The sequence below is a fragment of the Larimichthys crocea genome, chromosome XIV (genome assembly GCF_000972845.2).
Source record: "Larimichthys crocea isolate SSNF chromosome XIV, L_crocea_2.0, whole genome shotgun sequence".
In the NCBI taxonomy this organism is placed as follows: Eukaryota; Metazoa; Chordata; class Actinopteri; family Sciaenidae; genus Larimichthys; species Larimichthys crocea.
In genome coordinates, this window is record NC_040024.1 from 8739918 (window position 1) to 8757157 (window position 17240).

At 42.3% G+C, this 17240-nt stretch overlaps 1 protein-coding gene across 2 annotated transcripts in view; it reads right to left on the reverse strand.

Moving 5' to 3' along the window:
* Nucleotides 1–17240, reverse strand: part of si:dkey-172j4.3 (diacylglycerol kinase delta) — a 73969-nt gene that overhangs the window by 8689 nt on the left and 48040 nt on the right. For both annotated transcript variants that reach the window (XM_019266025.2, XM_019266026.2), the window contains 19 exons: nt 16761–16893; nt 15582–15688; nt 15375–15500; nt 13106–13208; nt 12493–12652; nt 12115–12223; nt 10619–10758; nt 9020–9107; nt 7939–8030; nt 6139–6238; nt 4560–4625; nt 2747–2918; nt 2551–2649; nt 2375–2459; nt 2165–2272; nt 1670–1766; nt 1456–1563; nt 929–1042; nt 167–301 (listed from right to left, as the gene is read on the reverse strand). In XM_019266025.2, coding sequence (XP_019121570.2) covers nt 167–301; nt 929–1042; nt 1456–1563; nt 1670–1766; nt 2165–2272; nt 2375–2459; nt 2551–2649; nt 2747–2918; nt 4560–4625; nt 6139–6238; nt 7939–8030; nt 9020–9107; nt 10619–10758; nt 12115–12223; nt 12493–12652; nt 13106–13208; nt 15375–15500; nt 15582–15688; nt 16761–16893 — 2142 coding nt within the window. The remainder of the gene's footprint in view (nt 1–166; nt 302–928; nt 1043–1455; nt 1564–1669; nt 1767–2164; nt 2273–2374; nt 2460–2550; nt 2650–2746; nt 2919–4559; nt 4626–6138; nt 6239–7938; nt 8031–9019; nt 9108–10618; nt 10759–12114; nt 12224–12492; nt 12653–13105; nt 13209–15374; nt 15501–15581; nt 15689–16760; nt 16894–17240) is intronic.

Sequence of the window (17240 nt, forward strand, 5' to 3'; positions counted from 1 at the left end):
GAACAGCGTGAAGAGAGAACAAACACAGTGGGTATGAATTTGATTTAAGAAATCCCGAAATAGAAATAAAAAAAGCTGGAGAGCTGCAATATTTATGAAACCAAGAGCCAATACTGTTGTTTTTCACACTGTAAACGTGTAAAGTAAAGTAATTTGAGGCCATTACTCGGTCTCTGGTGAGCATCTGCGCTCGGTTCTTGTGGGTGATCTTGACGATGCCGGGCGGTTGGATCCAGGCCTCTCCGTCCACCTGCACAGGGACGCCCTCCTCCCCGAGGATGGTGATCTTGACCTGGCGGCACTGAGAAGCAGCAGAGCGGAAAAAAACATCATCAGCCTTCAGATGAGACGTCTTGTTCTTTTTTTTTGTCCAATGCTGTTGGACATTGAATCGTTTCATGTGATCCTGTGAAACCTGTTTTAAAGCTACAGGAATAGTACAAGTGTGTCATTTTGTTTTTCTTCTAAGCTGCTCTGACGCAACAAAAGAACAAACAGAGGTAGAAAAACATCAACGACAAGAAGAGTCTTTCCAAAAATCAACTTAAATGTCTAAAACATTTTATATTTCTACTCATAAATTATCTTTTTTCCTCCGGTTGACACCACCTACTTTGTCACATCTCTCGTGGCCTACAATAAAAGTACACCGTGACTAACGCCTGGTGAGAAATCTAAAATCTGAACTGGTTTCATGGGATGACTCGTATGTAAATATATTTTTGGTGTACAGCTGCTAACCCCCGCACGACTTACTCATGATTGTAGTTCTTTAATTTAATGCTGAATATCATAAAAAGCCATGTTGGCTGTGTGAGTTTATCATGATCTAACATTTGGTAATTAGTACCAAACACAAAGTACAACTGGGGCTGATGGGGATGTTATTTGCTCTGAACCAAAGTAACAGACCGAGGAGATGTTTCACCTGTGCGATGCGGTGGTGCTGCAGGTTGATGACTCTGGACATGGCCATCTGCATGCTGCCAAACACCGCCACCACCTCCAGCTTCTTATCGTCAAACGACGGAGCGCCGAAGTTCTAAACAAAAGGAGAAAAAAAACGTACTGTGACTTTAAATCCATCTATTTCCTTCTGCTTATCTGGGGTCAGCTCATTTGTCCACCATTTCATTGTTGTTCTTTCGGGCACTACCCAAAGCTCATGACCTCAAAGGTGAGGGCTGGAACGTGGATGGACTGGAAAATCGAGAGCTTTGTCTTTCGACTTCCCCACAACAGTCCGGTACAACGTGATACCGCACCAATCCAACCCATCAGTGCATCTCACGCTCCATTTTCCCCATCAAGAACAAGACTCTGAGATACTTGAACTCCTTCGCTTGGGGCAGCAACTTACTCCCAACAACAAACCCCAACACCACATTAAAGTAGCAATTCATCGGGAGGGTACCGTGTGCAGCGTTTACATCAAATTTCTTTTACAACACTCACGTTATCCTCCTTGGTGCCTCCCCAGAAGTTTATACCGCCTGCATAGCTGGGGATGTTGAGCACAGCCAAGCCCTGCAGACTCGGCAGAGACATGGGAACGCCATCACACTGAAGAGAGAAAAAAAAACACAGGACGCAAGAGGTAAAAAAACAGCTGATAGCATTTGGTTTTCACCCAAAAAAACAAGCCCTCAATCGCATGTGTCTGTCTCACCTCGAGCTGAACTCGCTGCTCCAGGTTCTTGTACGTTTTCTGGACCAGCTCTTTAGTCCCCAGCACTCCGTACCACATCATGTTCTTGGTGCGACTGCTGCAGGAGGAGACGGGAAGAAGAAACCAAACAACGCTGGTTTTAATTCATTAGAATCAAACTTTGTCTTTTTTTACTCTCGTAATTTATCCAGGGAGGTTGCAGAGGTGGACTTTGGATGTTTATTTATACGAGGTTTTATATTTTGGATTGATGTTTTTTGCCTCATTAAACTCCTTTATTACTCCCTAATAGCATCAGTTGTACTCAAGACAGGCGTCTCATCAAGACTTTGTTGTCTGCACCCTCAGTACAATCAGGATATTCTAGTTACGAAGATTTGACTTTCTTTATATGCAGACGATTAGCTGCTGTATGTGTCTGTGATCTAACTTCTTCTTACAGCACCGCAATGAGCTGTTATTTAATTTCATAAATGAGCTGTGAGCAGATCGTACCTGCATTTTTTAGGGTGCTCGTCTCTCTTGTTGTTGAATTCGAGGGAAATCTTGGCGTCCAGGCCGATGCCAAAGTAGTTGTTCATCACACACTTCTCTGAACATTGTCTATAAATACAGAAAATATTGAGATGTGTCTATCAAAACGTGACGATACATCGATACAGGAGTGCCACAGCTGTGATGGTGTAGCAGATTGTTTGGACTTACACAGACTCTTCGCTGAAGGTGACGGTGTTGAGGCTCTCCGGTTTCTCAAGGACAATGGGGGAGGTGGGACTTAAGCTTACTTGACCTGGACAGAGGCAGAATATGATAATGATAATATTAATAAGAACAACAACAGAAAAAAGAAGGTCCTGGTCCAAACTAAAATGGACACTTACGTGGCTCAGCATCCTTCAGCTCCTCGCTGTTTTCTCTTTTGATGGAGGACGAGGACGACATCCTCTGGACCTGCGTGTGTCGGTTCTGCTCATCCACCACTTAAAACAAAAACATGCGTGATCTTAATACAGGAACAAATCAGGCGTGTCAGGTAAAAAGAAGAGGAAAAGAAACACCACAGCTCTTCCCTCTTACCTTTCTCAGCCTGTTCAATGATCTGTCTGAGGGCTTTCTTCAGGCTGTTGGCTCTGAGCATCAGCTGCTCCTTGGACCGGTATGTTTTACCCTCTGAACCGGACTCGCCGCCACTTTCACCGGGACTCGAGCTGCCACTCTCCTGGCTTGGCACCGAACCCGCTGGCACCACCTGGATGTGGCAGGGAAAAGAAAAGGAAACATGGCGACAGTGGAATGAATCCCGTTATGTGACTTTGTTAAATTCTTGATGTTACTCAACTCCCCTTTGAGATTTATGTCACATTAAGAGCTGTGGGAATCCTGCAGCATTAACAAATTATGACTAAACCAGAAAAAAGTCTCATTCATAAATCTTTATTCTTTGTGAAGCCTTTTAGTAATGCAACATCTCTTATTTCTGGCAAAAGGAGGCAGCGGTTCATAATCATCTAAAAGGCAGAACTGAGCAAGGTGTATATTTATTTTATTTATCTGTCTATCCCTCTTTTATTGAGCAGGAGGTTGAAGTCATGCTGACATTTTGAGGGCTGCATTACTTCTTTTGAAACGCCGACATCAATCTGAGAATAAAAGACTCCAAAGGGAGCGCAGACACAAAAAGCTATACGCCGCTTTGTTTTGTTTTTTCAGCTCCTGTGAGGAAACTTACGAGTGAAAAAAAACCCTCATTGTTTTTTTTACGGTTTCTCCTCTAAAGGACCGGGTTGAATCAGAGGGATGTTAAAAAATCTCGGGTCTTGTAAGTTAGGCAGGACCACTTTAGATTCTCCCTGAGCCAACAACATCAGTCAGTATCTCAGAAATATAGTGTCTTCTCTGTAACTTCAAGTTCATCGTAAGCTGAAGATATCTATTTACGTGTCCTTACACGGATCCAATTCGACAACAAACTCTTCAAAATGCAGACTTTTAAGAGGACTGGCTCCAAAACTATTCAGTTTAAAATCAACTAGTCATTTTAACCTCATTCCCAGTTTATCAAAACGCTGAAAACAAAGCCCTGATCTTTGTCTTGTAGAGAGTTTAAGTTGTCATCAATAACCAGAACCAGAAATATACATAATTACGTTAATGTCAATGGGTTTTTTTGCCAACAAAGCTGTAAGATTTTGTTGTGAGGGGACCCTGACCCACCATGCAAGACATTGTGAGTTCACCATCATATCCATAAATCGAGGGACTTAATCGCCTCTCACTGCGGGAGACGGAGGCTGCTTTCTGGGGGGGAAGTTCGCCGAAGAGTCGTCATGGAGGACTGACCGGGTCATGCTGACTTTTCCAGAGAGATACTACCAACTATCATATTACTCATGTTTGTTATAACAGTGTAGGTTGCTCAAAGTTTCATCACATGACAATCATCAGTAAACAGCAGGACTAAACCGGCTCTCACTGCCGGAGACGGAGGCTGCTTTCTGGGGGGAAAATTTGCCGAAGAGTCGACAGCGAGGACCGACTTCACCACATTTAAACTGGGATGTAATTCTCAAGTAGCTGTACTGTTGTTTGCTCTTATTAAAGAAATCTGCAACATGTATTGTCAATGCCTTGACAGGACACAGGGGCCAAGAAGAACAAGCAGTTCCCAAGATTTTAAACTTGTGAGAACAAAGTTAAACATTAAGTTTATATATTTCTATGAGCTGTGAACCACTGCTACATTTTGTTCAGGCTGTTCAAATCTTATTTTGGTGCAAAACACTTCACTTGCCATAAAGTATTACGGTTCTGGACAGTTGGGTGATTTTAATCAAGCAATCACTGATTGCTGTGACAATTTCACATTGATTATAAGTGGCAGTGTTATTACCTGGGCCTCCGCCTCCTCACTTAAGGCCTTCACGAGGGAATCGAGTTTCTCGTTCAGCAATGCACACTGCAAGAAAAGGAGACAGAGAGATTTTTCACATTGACAGATACAGTATACACGTCAATACCGGGAAGCAGTTCTTAAATTTTGATTTGTGCGTCTGCGGTAACACCTGAAACCAGCGTGGAATCAATTCCTATAAAGCTCACACAGGTGTTTTGTGTGCAGAGGCAATAGGTGAATTTCCCAATGGGCAGATAAGCTGGATGGAGCTCAAAGCGCTCCGACAGGATGAAGAGGCGAAGGCTCGAGACGCCTCCGTCAGGTGAAAACATTTTCACAAACCAACTCTTATTGGATTCTTATTGGAGTTTTAAACAGCCCGTGACAGACAGCTGCTGTAGTTAGTTAGTTTAACCGCTTAACATCAGATGGACGTGTTTAGTAACTTTGGGATCTTCACTAGAATTAAAAAAACTGACTTTTTCGAGCAATATCAGAATCTCTTAAAGCAACATTTGGTAACTTTTCTACCAATCAGAATCTCTTAAAGCAACATTTGGTAACTTTTCTACCATCAAATAACAGATTTTAAATCACTTTGATGCAACACCATCAACTATTTCACTGATTTTGGTGAAACTGGATCATATTTTATGGAGAAAAATGTTTTTCTGCTCTGCCTTAGCTCGAGTTTCCTGACGGACAGTGAAGTAAACTGCTGCCAAGTGTAGCTGCTGTTAGCTCAGTTTGTTAGCCGGGCTGCCTGGACGCTCAGAGCACCAGCGTTTTGCACCACTGGGAATAAGAAGATGAGGTTTTTTTCAAGCCTGGGACCTGTGGGAATGCTGACAGTGTCGTGCCAGAACAGGAGCTGGGCAAGCGGGTCATGGACATGGACTATGGACATGATCAATGAGGCCGAAAAGACCAAAGAGAAAACCGACGAAGACAGACGCCAAGCTGGGCTGACTGCTTTTGGACTAGTGGGTAATATTAGCTGCTGCCATGTCTTGTTGTTGTTGACCTTGTTGATGTTTGGCTGTTAGCAAAGCCAGTTTTTGATCATAAGTAAATGATGGCACAGCCTTTGGGAGCAATTTGGGGTTCAGTATCTTGCCCAAGGACACTTCGACAGGGAATCGAACCAGAGATCGAACCACCGATCATCTGATTAGTGGACGACACAAGTACACCTGTCTAAATTTACCACAGTGGGATTACACCGTGATGCTAAATCCCAAAGAATCCGACACAATGTTGCTTTTCATGTAGAAAGCGGCTTTAAAATGAGAATACTCAAGTTCAAGTACCTCAAACTTGTACTTAAGTACGGTGAGTAAATGTACTCAGTTATCGCTGGTTACAAAACACAACCCGCAGCTCTTTAACACTCGTGTTCAGCCTCCCAGCTTCGACTGTTCTTTAAACTGGATTGTTATGTAGATAGAAAATATTGAGCACTAGAGGGAATGATGAACCTTCAACACAACACACACACACACACCTACACTGCCCACTAGTTACTGTTACACAAGCCTCTTACATAATGCATACGATTATACACAAAACCATTTACCTTCTTTGCCATCGCATCTGCCTCCTCCTTGTTCTCCGTGGCTCTCTCGTACGCCTTCCCCACCTCCGCCACAAAATCATTCACCGTCCCACACAGAAACCTGACAGGGAGAGGGTGGGTGGAGGAGAGAGGAGGAGGAGGTGAAGGTTAATATGATTTTTTCTTTATTTTTTAAATTAATCAAATTAGCAGGTGAACACGTTTCAGATTTGGTGATTCGCTGCGCAGTCACACACAATCGACGCCCACCTGCCTGTCAGCTACGTCGCCTCCACACACTCACTGTGTACTCACAGCTGCTGCATGACTCAGCGGGGATGTTTCTCCAAACTTAACACGCATTTAAGCAAATATTGGATCATGTAAAATTAAGTGTCCGCTCAGTTGCTTTGTGGAAGTGCTGCTGGATGTCGTGCAAATGTCCCCGATCACTTTGACGTGGGAGAAGTTTAAATGAGTCGATCGTTTCTTAACAGCAGCAGAGAAAAAGTTTGACAGCACGATTCAAGGTCACTTTGTTTGGACTGCAAACTTACGTCGCCTCTTAAAGTCGATCTTGAATCGTCCTGCCTGCTATCAGAAATTCACCCGTTATATTATTGTCTTTTGATGCTCAGAAGATATTTAAATCAATATCAGGTCATTTATCTCATCTGCATATTTAGAAAACATGCTCAAATCTCGACTATCCGCGACTTTACTGTGGTATCAGCAGGTAAAACATCTAAACACGTAAACTTTTAGAGTTTTAAAGCAACATTGTGCAACATTTATACCATAAAATAACTAATTTTAAGTCGTTTTTTATGTTACACTGATGTGAAATCAGGTGAATGTCATTCGTACATCTGTTCTCACACTATGTAACTTTGGGCTCCGGGTTCGTACATCTGTTCTCACACTATGTAACTTTGGGCTCCGGGTTCGAGAGAAGTCACACACCACCAACGATTTGACTGATTTTGGTGAAACTGGATATTTTATGGAAAAAATGTTGTCGGTTTTGGACCATCGAGAAGAAGAAGAGGTGGTTTACAGAGCGAATGCTGGCAGGGAACAGAGCCAGTGTCGTGCCAGAACAGGAGCTGGGCAAGCGGGCTCTGCAGCCATGTGATATTGCCTAATAACACACAGCCCTATGTACGATATAAACTCTCATAACAGCCTGAATCTTTATATTATTTTTTACAAGGCCTCCATCGACACTTCTTTTTATTTTTTGGACAAAATTGAAGCGAGAGAAAAGACAGAAACGTGTCGCCCTGAACTCGCTGATCCTGGTAAAATCCACCAAATTGAATTTTTATGATACTTCGCACTTGAATTGTGTGTTTCTCGTGACCCTTAAAACCTTAAAATAAGCTTTAAAAATTCCACTGTGTGATGTAAAAAAAGACACATCGTCTTCGTCCGACAACACTGCCGTTATGTTTCCGTGAAAATGTGCTTTGAGTGTGCTCCTAAAGTCTCTGAGGTATTTTAAACGTGCCGCAGGATTCTGCTACAATCAGCAGCAGTTTAAAAAACACACAAAGATCAGTGGAGGTGGAGGAAAGTGCTCTGTAATGGCTGCTCGACTCTCCCCAAAGGAAGACTACTAATGTACTAATGCACTGAGGATGACCCCGAAACACTGATTCATCGGTCTCTTTCACTTGGAGGGGACTGTGAGAAAATGTGTGTCCGTTGGGAAGAGACCAAAGCAAACTAAATCAATACCCACTAAACAGACACTCATCTTCCCCTCTATCCTCCACCTGCTTTCTCCTCCCGTCCCTATTTGTTTTCGTGGGCACGTACTTGGCTGAAGAAATTACATCACTGTGTTTGTCCGAATCCAGGATCTTGGCGAGGTGGGAGGCCACGGAGTCTGCATACTGAGTGATGTGGACCTGAAAGACAGAGAGACGGAGATACTTCGGACTAAAATCGAAGCTGAACTGCACTTTGACTCTTTGTGTTCAACCTTTTTACACCTTGATATGAAGTGTTTACTCTTTGTCACACAGTCTGAGGCCTGCAGAGTGTAAATGTATCCAGTTTTTCACAGTAAACAAACAAAGATGAGAGATGAGTCATGATCTTGAACTCTTGTATTTAATAAAACAACGAGGAAATGCACAAAAAACAACATAATAAACACTTCATATCAAAATGACTATACGAGTGATTTTAAATGTTTGTTTTCTGTCCTGTTTATGTGCAAAACAATGCTTTTATTTTCCTTTTTGTCTATAAATAATGTGGTGTAGCTGCTGTGGAATGTAGCTGGTGTCGTGCTAGAACAGGAGCAGGAGGACGGTAACGGAGACTAAATGTGGGACTTACTTTTAGTGGTTGGTGAGAGCTTGGTGCAATAAAAGTCTGAAAGACAGACGCCGAGCTGGGCTGACTGCTGTTGGACTAGTCAGTGAGTAAGGGCTCTGCTTACTGTGGTCTGTCCACGCTTGACTAGTCTTGGTTTGGGGTGCTGTCACCCAAAGAAGTCCCTTTTCTGTCGATCTGACAAATGACGGATGAGATACTTGAGTCTTGAGGCTCCTTACCTAACCTTTGTTAAGGTTATCAATGAGTTTGTGGCTCTGCAGGTGTAGAATCATGCTGTAATTTAAAACTAAAGCATGTCCTTCAGCAAACATCTAGATATGGGAGTTCAGAGACAGCTTAAAGCTTAAACTCAGACCTGTCCTTTGTCGATAGCGACACCACTCTCCGTGGTTTAGGTCCGATTGCTTTGGCTTGCAGCTGCCTGGCTCGGTTTGATTCTCAGTGGATGTTTTCCCAAATTATTTCTTGGAGCTGCTGAGGTCTGGCTTTGTGGGGCTAATTTATGGACTGCCATCTGTCAAAAAAGTAGAAAGTTCTGCAAAGTCGTTTTCACCTGCAGAGGAGAGTCTAGGCTGTCGTCTTCTTTCACGATCGGTGTGCGTTTAGTGGTGGTGGGCACCTCGTACGTCATCACACTCCATCTAAAAAGAAAAAAGACGCACACAAAAGATGTCAAGCGCCAGAAAATAAACTTCACTGTCAGCTCATCAGATCAAGATAAGAGGACGGGCTTCTTGTCCTTTTTCTACCTGTGATTGTACAGCTCATAAAAAAAACCTTCAGGATAAAGAAATCATTAAACACCCATAAAACATGTGGAAACTTCTTTTATATATTTGAATTATGACATTTAAATTAAAGAAATAGGTTGAGGAGAGTACGCTGATAAGATTGATACCACTCAGCTACACTGGCTCTGCACAAAGGTTACAAAATTTGCCTACCAGCATCTCTAAAGCTCATTAATTAACATGTTATATCTTGTATGTAAAGTGTAAACACAAGGTTATGTTACAAACTAATGTATGCTAAGGTGAGGTGTCTCAGACTTCCCACATTTTTCATCATTATATAAAAAAAAGACAAAAATTTTCTCTATTATTGGAAACTAAAAGGTCACTTTCTTAAAGCAACAACAATGATTTATAATGTTCAACTTTCTTGTCTCAAAGACTTAAGTTTTTTTTTCCATTTTCCTAGAAACAAATTAAATTACTATATAGTATTTTAATTTATTACTTCCATATATAGGGAAGGAATAAAAAAGGAGTCATTTTCTTACATTAGTCTTTTAGCTTTATTTTAATAATTTGAGTTTTGCTGATACCAGTGAATCACATGACTAAGCTGTTTTTGAAAGTAGTGTTGGTTTACAAGTTTTCTACACATTTTCTACACAATGTGCTGTATTTTACTAACGATATGATAGACGTGTATGAAAATAACCCGTCTTGGTCTGTAAGAAAGACAGTTTCTTTTTTGTTTTTTAATCAAACTGTCGCAGTGTTAAAGTATGAGGAAGATGATAATGACGTTTATGACAGTATAGGACCCAAATTTTTAAATATCTTTAAAACAATTCAAAGAAGTGATAGACCGGAGATGATAGGAAAGGCAGAATAAGACATTTGAATAAGAATATTCAGTATTTGGATGAAACATAAAGTGGATCAGACTTGGTACCCAAAACTCGACAACTTGAGGTGATTTATAAGCTTGTTTTGAGACAGATATTTGGGAAACCGTCAACCATCAGCACTAATACTGCTCCATGTTCCAAGTTATTTTTAATGCTCTTCACGAAGCTTTCCCAGTGGTATAAAATAAGAAAAAAACAGCCTATAGTGCTTTTATCTAATTATCTTTACTGCTTGCTCCTATCTGCTGCCGTTGAGACATATAGAACCCTAAGGAGGATCAGATTTAGACATAACATTCATTAATTTGTTCATTTGGGAATTTCTCCACCTACTTATTTTAGGAAATCGCCCTGGACAGATGTTCTCTGTATTACAGGGCAAGCACATCTATACTTAGAAGGAATTCAGTCCTCAGTGCACCTGAACTGGATTTTGCTTGCCTGAAGTCTGAGGAACATGACGAGAAACTTAAACCACCACCACACCTCCCCATCTCCGGTCTCTGGTCTTACCGGTCCAGCATTTTAGTGGTGGCTCTCTCCAGCTTCTCCAGGATCTGCAGCAGCTGAGCGTCATCGTCACAGAGGCCTCCCCAGCCCAGGACACGAGCCAGGTCATTACCTGTGCCCAGAGGCAGCACACCAAGCTGGCACTGCAGAGAGAAACCCAGTCATTTTTCAATAACACAATCAGAGGATATATCGGTATATCATCTGCAAACAAGTTGATTAAATCCCATTTTTAATACACCTGTGTCATCAATCTGACTCACAGAGAGAGCCTACAACTACTGGAAGGCAGAAACTAGAGATTCGTCACCACAAATACAATTCTGCTTCTCTGCTGCCCAGAGGAACCAATAAGACAAAATGTAGTGTTGAAATCCGTGTCCTAATTAAAGATACATAGTAATTTTCTGGGTTGCTAAACTTGAGCACTGTGGTTACAGTTTACTTTAATTGCAGTGCAGGATTTCACACAGATGGAGTGAACATTTCTAGTCATCCTCACGCTGTTATTTAGGGACAGAAATATGAAAATGTTGCAGTTATAAAATATTCAGTTGGATTTATTTTGGGTTTCAAGTCGACATGGCAACAGTAGACAAACAGTTAAGTGAAGCAGGCATCTTATAAGAAACTTTGAGAAGAGTTTAATTTTAAACTGGAGCTCAAGTGTCCTTAATGATCATCGTTGTCCTTAACAACCGTCGTCCACACTGGAGTTCAGGTGTCCTTAACGACCATCGTCAACACTGGAGTTCAGGTGCCCTTAACGACCGCCGTTGTCCTTAACGACCGTCGTCCACAGTGCCTTAACGACTCAAACGACAGTCGTCACAATAACAAGGAGCACTAATGAACCAGGTGTGGACAATGACCCTAGTTAACGACCTCGCCAAGACTAAACTAAGCGTCTCGGTTGAGAGGTCAAACATCTTCACAGATACAACCAAGACCAGTTGCCCCAGATTTAACTCTTCTCAAGGAAAGATGACGACTGAGAACATTCACAGACTTCTTATAAGAAGCCTTATTTTGGTGCAAATGGGTTTATTATACAGTGTAAGACGGAGATGACAAATTCAAGGACTGTAACATCTTATAACATGAAAGACAAATATCAGATGCGATCAGAACATCACATTGACTGACCCTTAACTAGTTCAATCTGTTCACATTTGAAACGGCACTGAAATTAGACGCTAAATTAAAAACCATGTCACCTGCCATGGCATTCATTAACTCAGATTAATTCCATGACATTGATTAATTAGTTGACACAAGCAGTGGAACATTGGATCACTTTCTCCTCATCTCACCTCGAGTACGGCCCAACACTTTTCAGATTTTACTTCAAATTTGAGGACATCGTAGAGCAAACACAACGTGACCCCAGGTGAACAATGCTCTAGTTCTAGATATTTACAGCTTTCTTTTGCCTGTCAGTTCTCCACAGTCACCTTCAGTATTATATCATCATCTACCTTCTTCTACCTCCTCCTCACCTGTTTATGGAGGTTGAGTTTATCCAGCTCTGAGAGCACCCAGCCCACGCTGCCGTCTCCTCCGCACACCAGTATACGGAACGTCACAAACTTCTGGAAAAGGCGCAGGCTTGATGGAGGAGGTGCAGAGTGGGATGGGATGGGAGGATGAAGAGAAAGAAAAAGCACAAAATGTTAAGAGATAGATGTCATGAACAGGCAGCGAAATTACAGCATCAATACTTGCATTAAAGCAGTCGTGACGGACTAGAAACTCCTACTCTTAACAAGTAAATTGAAAACTTTTCTGTAAGCAGACACATGAGACTTATTATTTATGTTAATTCACTCTCTTCCAAGCAACCGTCAACATTTAAAAACAAGGAAAAACTCAAGTACCCGAGCTCTGGTCCTCCGTTCATCAGGTCAAAGACTTGAGCCGGGTTGAGGAGCTGCTTGAACTTGCGAAGGAACTTCACCCCCTGGTTGTCTCCGCTCTTGGAGTTGACCAGGACCAGGAGTGGACTGGTGCACGACGCCGAGGTGGCCTTCCAGAAGCCTGAAAGGAAGGTTTGTAAATGAGCAGACATGTTTTGAAAGATGAAAAGACTGGGAAACATTTCTAGATCTCAGATTCAAGTTTCGTGTTGGGGAAGCTGAATGTGATGAATAATGGATGCTAAGAGAAACGGGATTTCTAAAGATCGATACTTTCGTGGTCTGATTTTAAGATCCAAACTACTAGAAACGTTTGTCCGAGCACGCCAACATTTTAAATGTTAGTTAAATTGTTTGTTTTTTGAGGGATCAAAAGAATTTTAATGGAGAAGAAGCTATAGTTCAGTTACAATGTTACTCCCTCTGCTGCATCTAAAGGATTTACACCAGTGGAGTTGAAAGGTGACATTCCTGAACGTTGAACTGACTGTACGCGTAATTGCTGAACAAAAGAGCCTCTATATGTTTGTGTGTATATATATGTTTGTGTGGGAGAGTGTACGAGGTGTCTCACCATCCGAGTCGATGCTGTTAAGTGCAGTGGGAGGGATGATTGACACTCGACATTGACCCAAGGGACACACCTTCCCCATTTGTTCTTTACAGCTGCTGTGGACCTGCAACACACACACACACACACAGTGAGTCAGTGGTCTCCATAGTAATTCTATATTTCAGTAGAAGCAGAAAGGTCATTACATCCCTCTGAAACCCACCAAATGTCAGTTCTATAACCTTTACAAATACCACTCTGATTTGTGTGTGTGTGTGTGTGTGTGTGTGTGTGTGCATACTGAGGATTAATCTGTCCTAAACACTCAAACGCGATTCAGCCTTTGTTAATTGAAAGTGTGAGATAGTAAAGTTACATCCTGTGTGCCTTGATTTGTCTCACGGCGTCATTGCGTGACTTTTCTACCATTAAATAACAGGTTTAAATCATTCTGATGACACACTGATGTAACATTTTACGCCTTAGTGCCGTAAAATGTTTTCTGGTTTTTCCTTCTGACGTCCTCCGGCTGCTGCGCCTCAACTCTCAGCTCCCTGGATGGATGGTGAAGTAAACTGCTGCCAACTGTAGCTGCTGTTAGAATACAGTATATAGATAGTATAATGTTGCTCTGGTAAATTCAAGTCCATTTTTAGCTCTGTTTTTGGTCTCCACCACTTCCAGAGGGAACTATCTGGCTCTTGACCTGCTAAATGTTCCACTACAGTATGTCCACCAGCTAACTTTGCCTCTTGTTTGGTGCAAATCAGATACAGTACAGAGGGTTTATTGGAACAGTTGTTTTGACGGCAGCTGTGGAAATAAATAATAAATATCTTTTCCCAATATTACAGTAAAAGCACATTAGTATTGTTGATTTTATGTTTAAGGTTGGAGTTTTCTTCCATATTTTACCGCATATATACGCTTTTTTCATCATAAGAAACAATGTTTGCCATATAATTGACATAAACACACTATTTGAATGCTGTATGTATAAAATAAAAAGGTTTTTCCACCATTTCACTGTACAATTAACATTTAAAATACCACTTTATTCCACATAAACTCCCTTAAAATGCTGTGTAAATATAGTTCTGGCCATGAAGTATGACTGTTTTACTGTCACTGGAAAAAAAAAACAAGTTGAACACCATCTGAATGCCGTATAAAATAAAGGTTTTGCCATTAAATTTAACAGTGTTTTACTATAAAATAAAGGTTTTGCCATTAAATTTAACAGTGTTTTACTGTATAATTAATCTATCATTTAAAATACTGCTTTATTCTGTATAAATTCCCTTAAAATGTCATATAAATAAAGGTTTTGCTGTAAAACAAGTTATGAAATATGACTAAAACAGGCTTATTTTACAGTATTAAAGAGCTGATAGACAGAAAAAACTCGTATTTTAAAAACCACATGCAGATTTTAAACGTTGGTTGCAGTCCTGTGTTAGTTTCTCTTTACAAGGTTAGTTTCGGCCGAGGCTCTGCAGGCATTACTGATCATCGTTAACGTCCTTGCAGAGGAGAATTATTCTCTGATTGCTCGAGGCGGTCAGAGCATCGGGTCAGGCTCAGTAACCCTGGAGCTGACAGAAATTCATCAGCCTCATTTCATTTCTCATTTCAACCTGCCCCCCTCCTCCTCCTCCTCCTCCTCCTCCTCCTCCCTTTGGGGATCTGTGCTGCTGGCCTGTTAAGTGCCGTCCCATTACTCCGATGACTCACGTGAACTCTGCAGACCTCGGTTTCTTTCGAAGGGCGAGAGAGCGATTCGAGAACAATAAAAAAGTTTCATCTGACCCCGAGTGCACTGAAAGTTTCCTCACTGTGTCAGATGGTTTGGTAAACAAACTGAAGAAAGTCTAATTTCAACATCATCCTACTGCAGCTTTTTTATTTTCTCACCATGAAATATGTTGTACTGTCACTGAAGGCTCCTGTATCACCTTGCATTGTTGCTTTAAAGGAGCTGCTTTGCATTTAGTCGGCAGCTGGAAGCCAAAATTTGAGAAATTTTGATCTGAATTTTTTGGCTCGCTGCTGACTTGTTTTTCTTCCTCCCACCAGAAAGATAATTAATTGGGACATCTTTACCAGCTGGACTGGCACTCGCTGGATATCAGTGCATATTTAATCACTGATGCCGTTTGATTTCATATTCATGTGAAAACTTTCGAGGATAAGATCTAAACTGGGAATAACTTTTCCGGCTCGCGGCGTCGCCCTAAATAAACACAAACACACTGATGTGACGAGACATCACGGATCAGTCTCCACTCACGATGGCCTTGCACCAGAGGCAGCGCCAGTCCTGCAGCCGACGCACGCTGCCACAGTTCTTGTCGCACACCACGCATTTGGCACTGACCGGCAGGTTTCCTTCCAGCCACTGGTGAGGCATGAACACCTGAGAAAAAAGAAAAAACGAGACGTCAGCTGAACTCCACCTGGCTCATTTGACATCTGACGGTCCCAATCACTCACTCACCCCTTCCTCGTCCTCGATGATGTCGTTTCCTATGGAGGCCAGCGTGGTCCATTTGCAGTTGTTGGTGGAGCGGACTGCACAGCGCTTATGAGCCTTGAACTTACAAACTGCAGAGGACACATCGATGAAGGTCACGTTACACAAACTTGAATAAACCGCCTCGACAAATGAATTATTAATTCTGTTTCCATGGCGTCGCGTGGGTGGCAGCCAGCTCTTAACACCTCAAACGTCTTCATACTTTTGTTTTGTGTCTTTCTACATCTGATTTGTGTGCAAACATGGAAACTATGGAGATCAGTGATTCGCCTTTTGCCTCATTCTTTATGATACATCAGGTGATCCCTTGATTACACTCGAGAACAGCGAGTGCTGCTAACGTGGGAGAGACCGGAGATCACTGCTGAAGTGAGGAGAGGAAGACGGGGATGCAGAGCTGGATCTAACCGTCTGTTATCTAACGACACAAAACACAACAACTGAAAGCAAGAAGAGAGAGGAGGGACGACACACAGCGAAGGACCATGGGCCGGAGTCAGAACCAGGTCACTGCGGGAAGAACTCGTTCATGCGTGGGGAGCAATTCTACCGGCTGAGCCACCAGAGCGCCCCAGTTTAGAGGATATTTCTTATCCACCTTGTGCATCGTGAGCTGCTCTAACAAGTGAATTTCCCTAGAGGTGTAGCTACAAATTGCGAAACTATGACTAGGACACCTAGACTCAGTGTTTCTAGTTTGTCTCCTTTGAGCTACTGTAGAAACACGGTGGTTATTACTCGTTTATCAGCTGACGCTTTGACACTTTGAGCTGCATTTTTAGAAAATAAATCTTTACATATACTTGGAATTTTTCACTTTTTCTTTCATTACAATCAAGAATAAATGAGCGTTTTATTAAACTTTAAATCTGCACCAATGTGTGCTGACGACCGGCCTAAAAACCCGACACGGTATGTGTGTGTTTAGATTGTTTACTGCTCCTGATATGAGAGAGGTGAGGAATTGATTTTCCTCCATCGTTTCCAAGGTGCCAGTGTGTCAAAGCTGTGATGAAACCTGCCTCGCCCCTGCAATAAGCAGCTATAAACCTACTTCTTCACACAGTCGCGTGATATAAACGCCCCGGGTCAAGTTTAAAGATTACTGCCCGTAACACGTGGTCATGGAATGTGTTGTACCTTCACAGGACAGGCCGTGGGAGGTGACGCCTGGCAGAGCTTCTCTGCAGACGTTGCAGAAGGTCGGTCTGGCGTGCGAGCAGGCGTACCAGTTGTGCATCCCGGAGAAATGCTCCATGTTGAACTGGCTGGCCTGGAAAAAAACATGGAAAGGAGAGGACATGAGTGCTTCTTCTTGTTAACGTAGCCGAGCTTCGAAAAGGTGGAAACACAGTACGGACAAGACCAAACAAAACCACATCAGAAATAACCAGCAGCCCGAGGCGGGAGCAGAGATATTGCAGGACGGGACGATGACTTTTTAAATTTCATGCTGAACTAAACAGCCAGAGGACGCATGGATACAAGGATAACCTAATGACATCAGCAGTACATATTAAAGTTTGTGGCCTCGGGATAGAGACGCGATAAGAGACGATGATATGCTACAACTGTGGAAAAAACAGGTCCATACAAGAACCGTGACACCGGCGCCGTCAA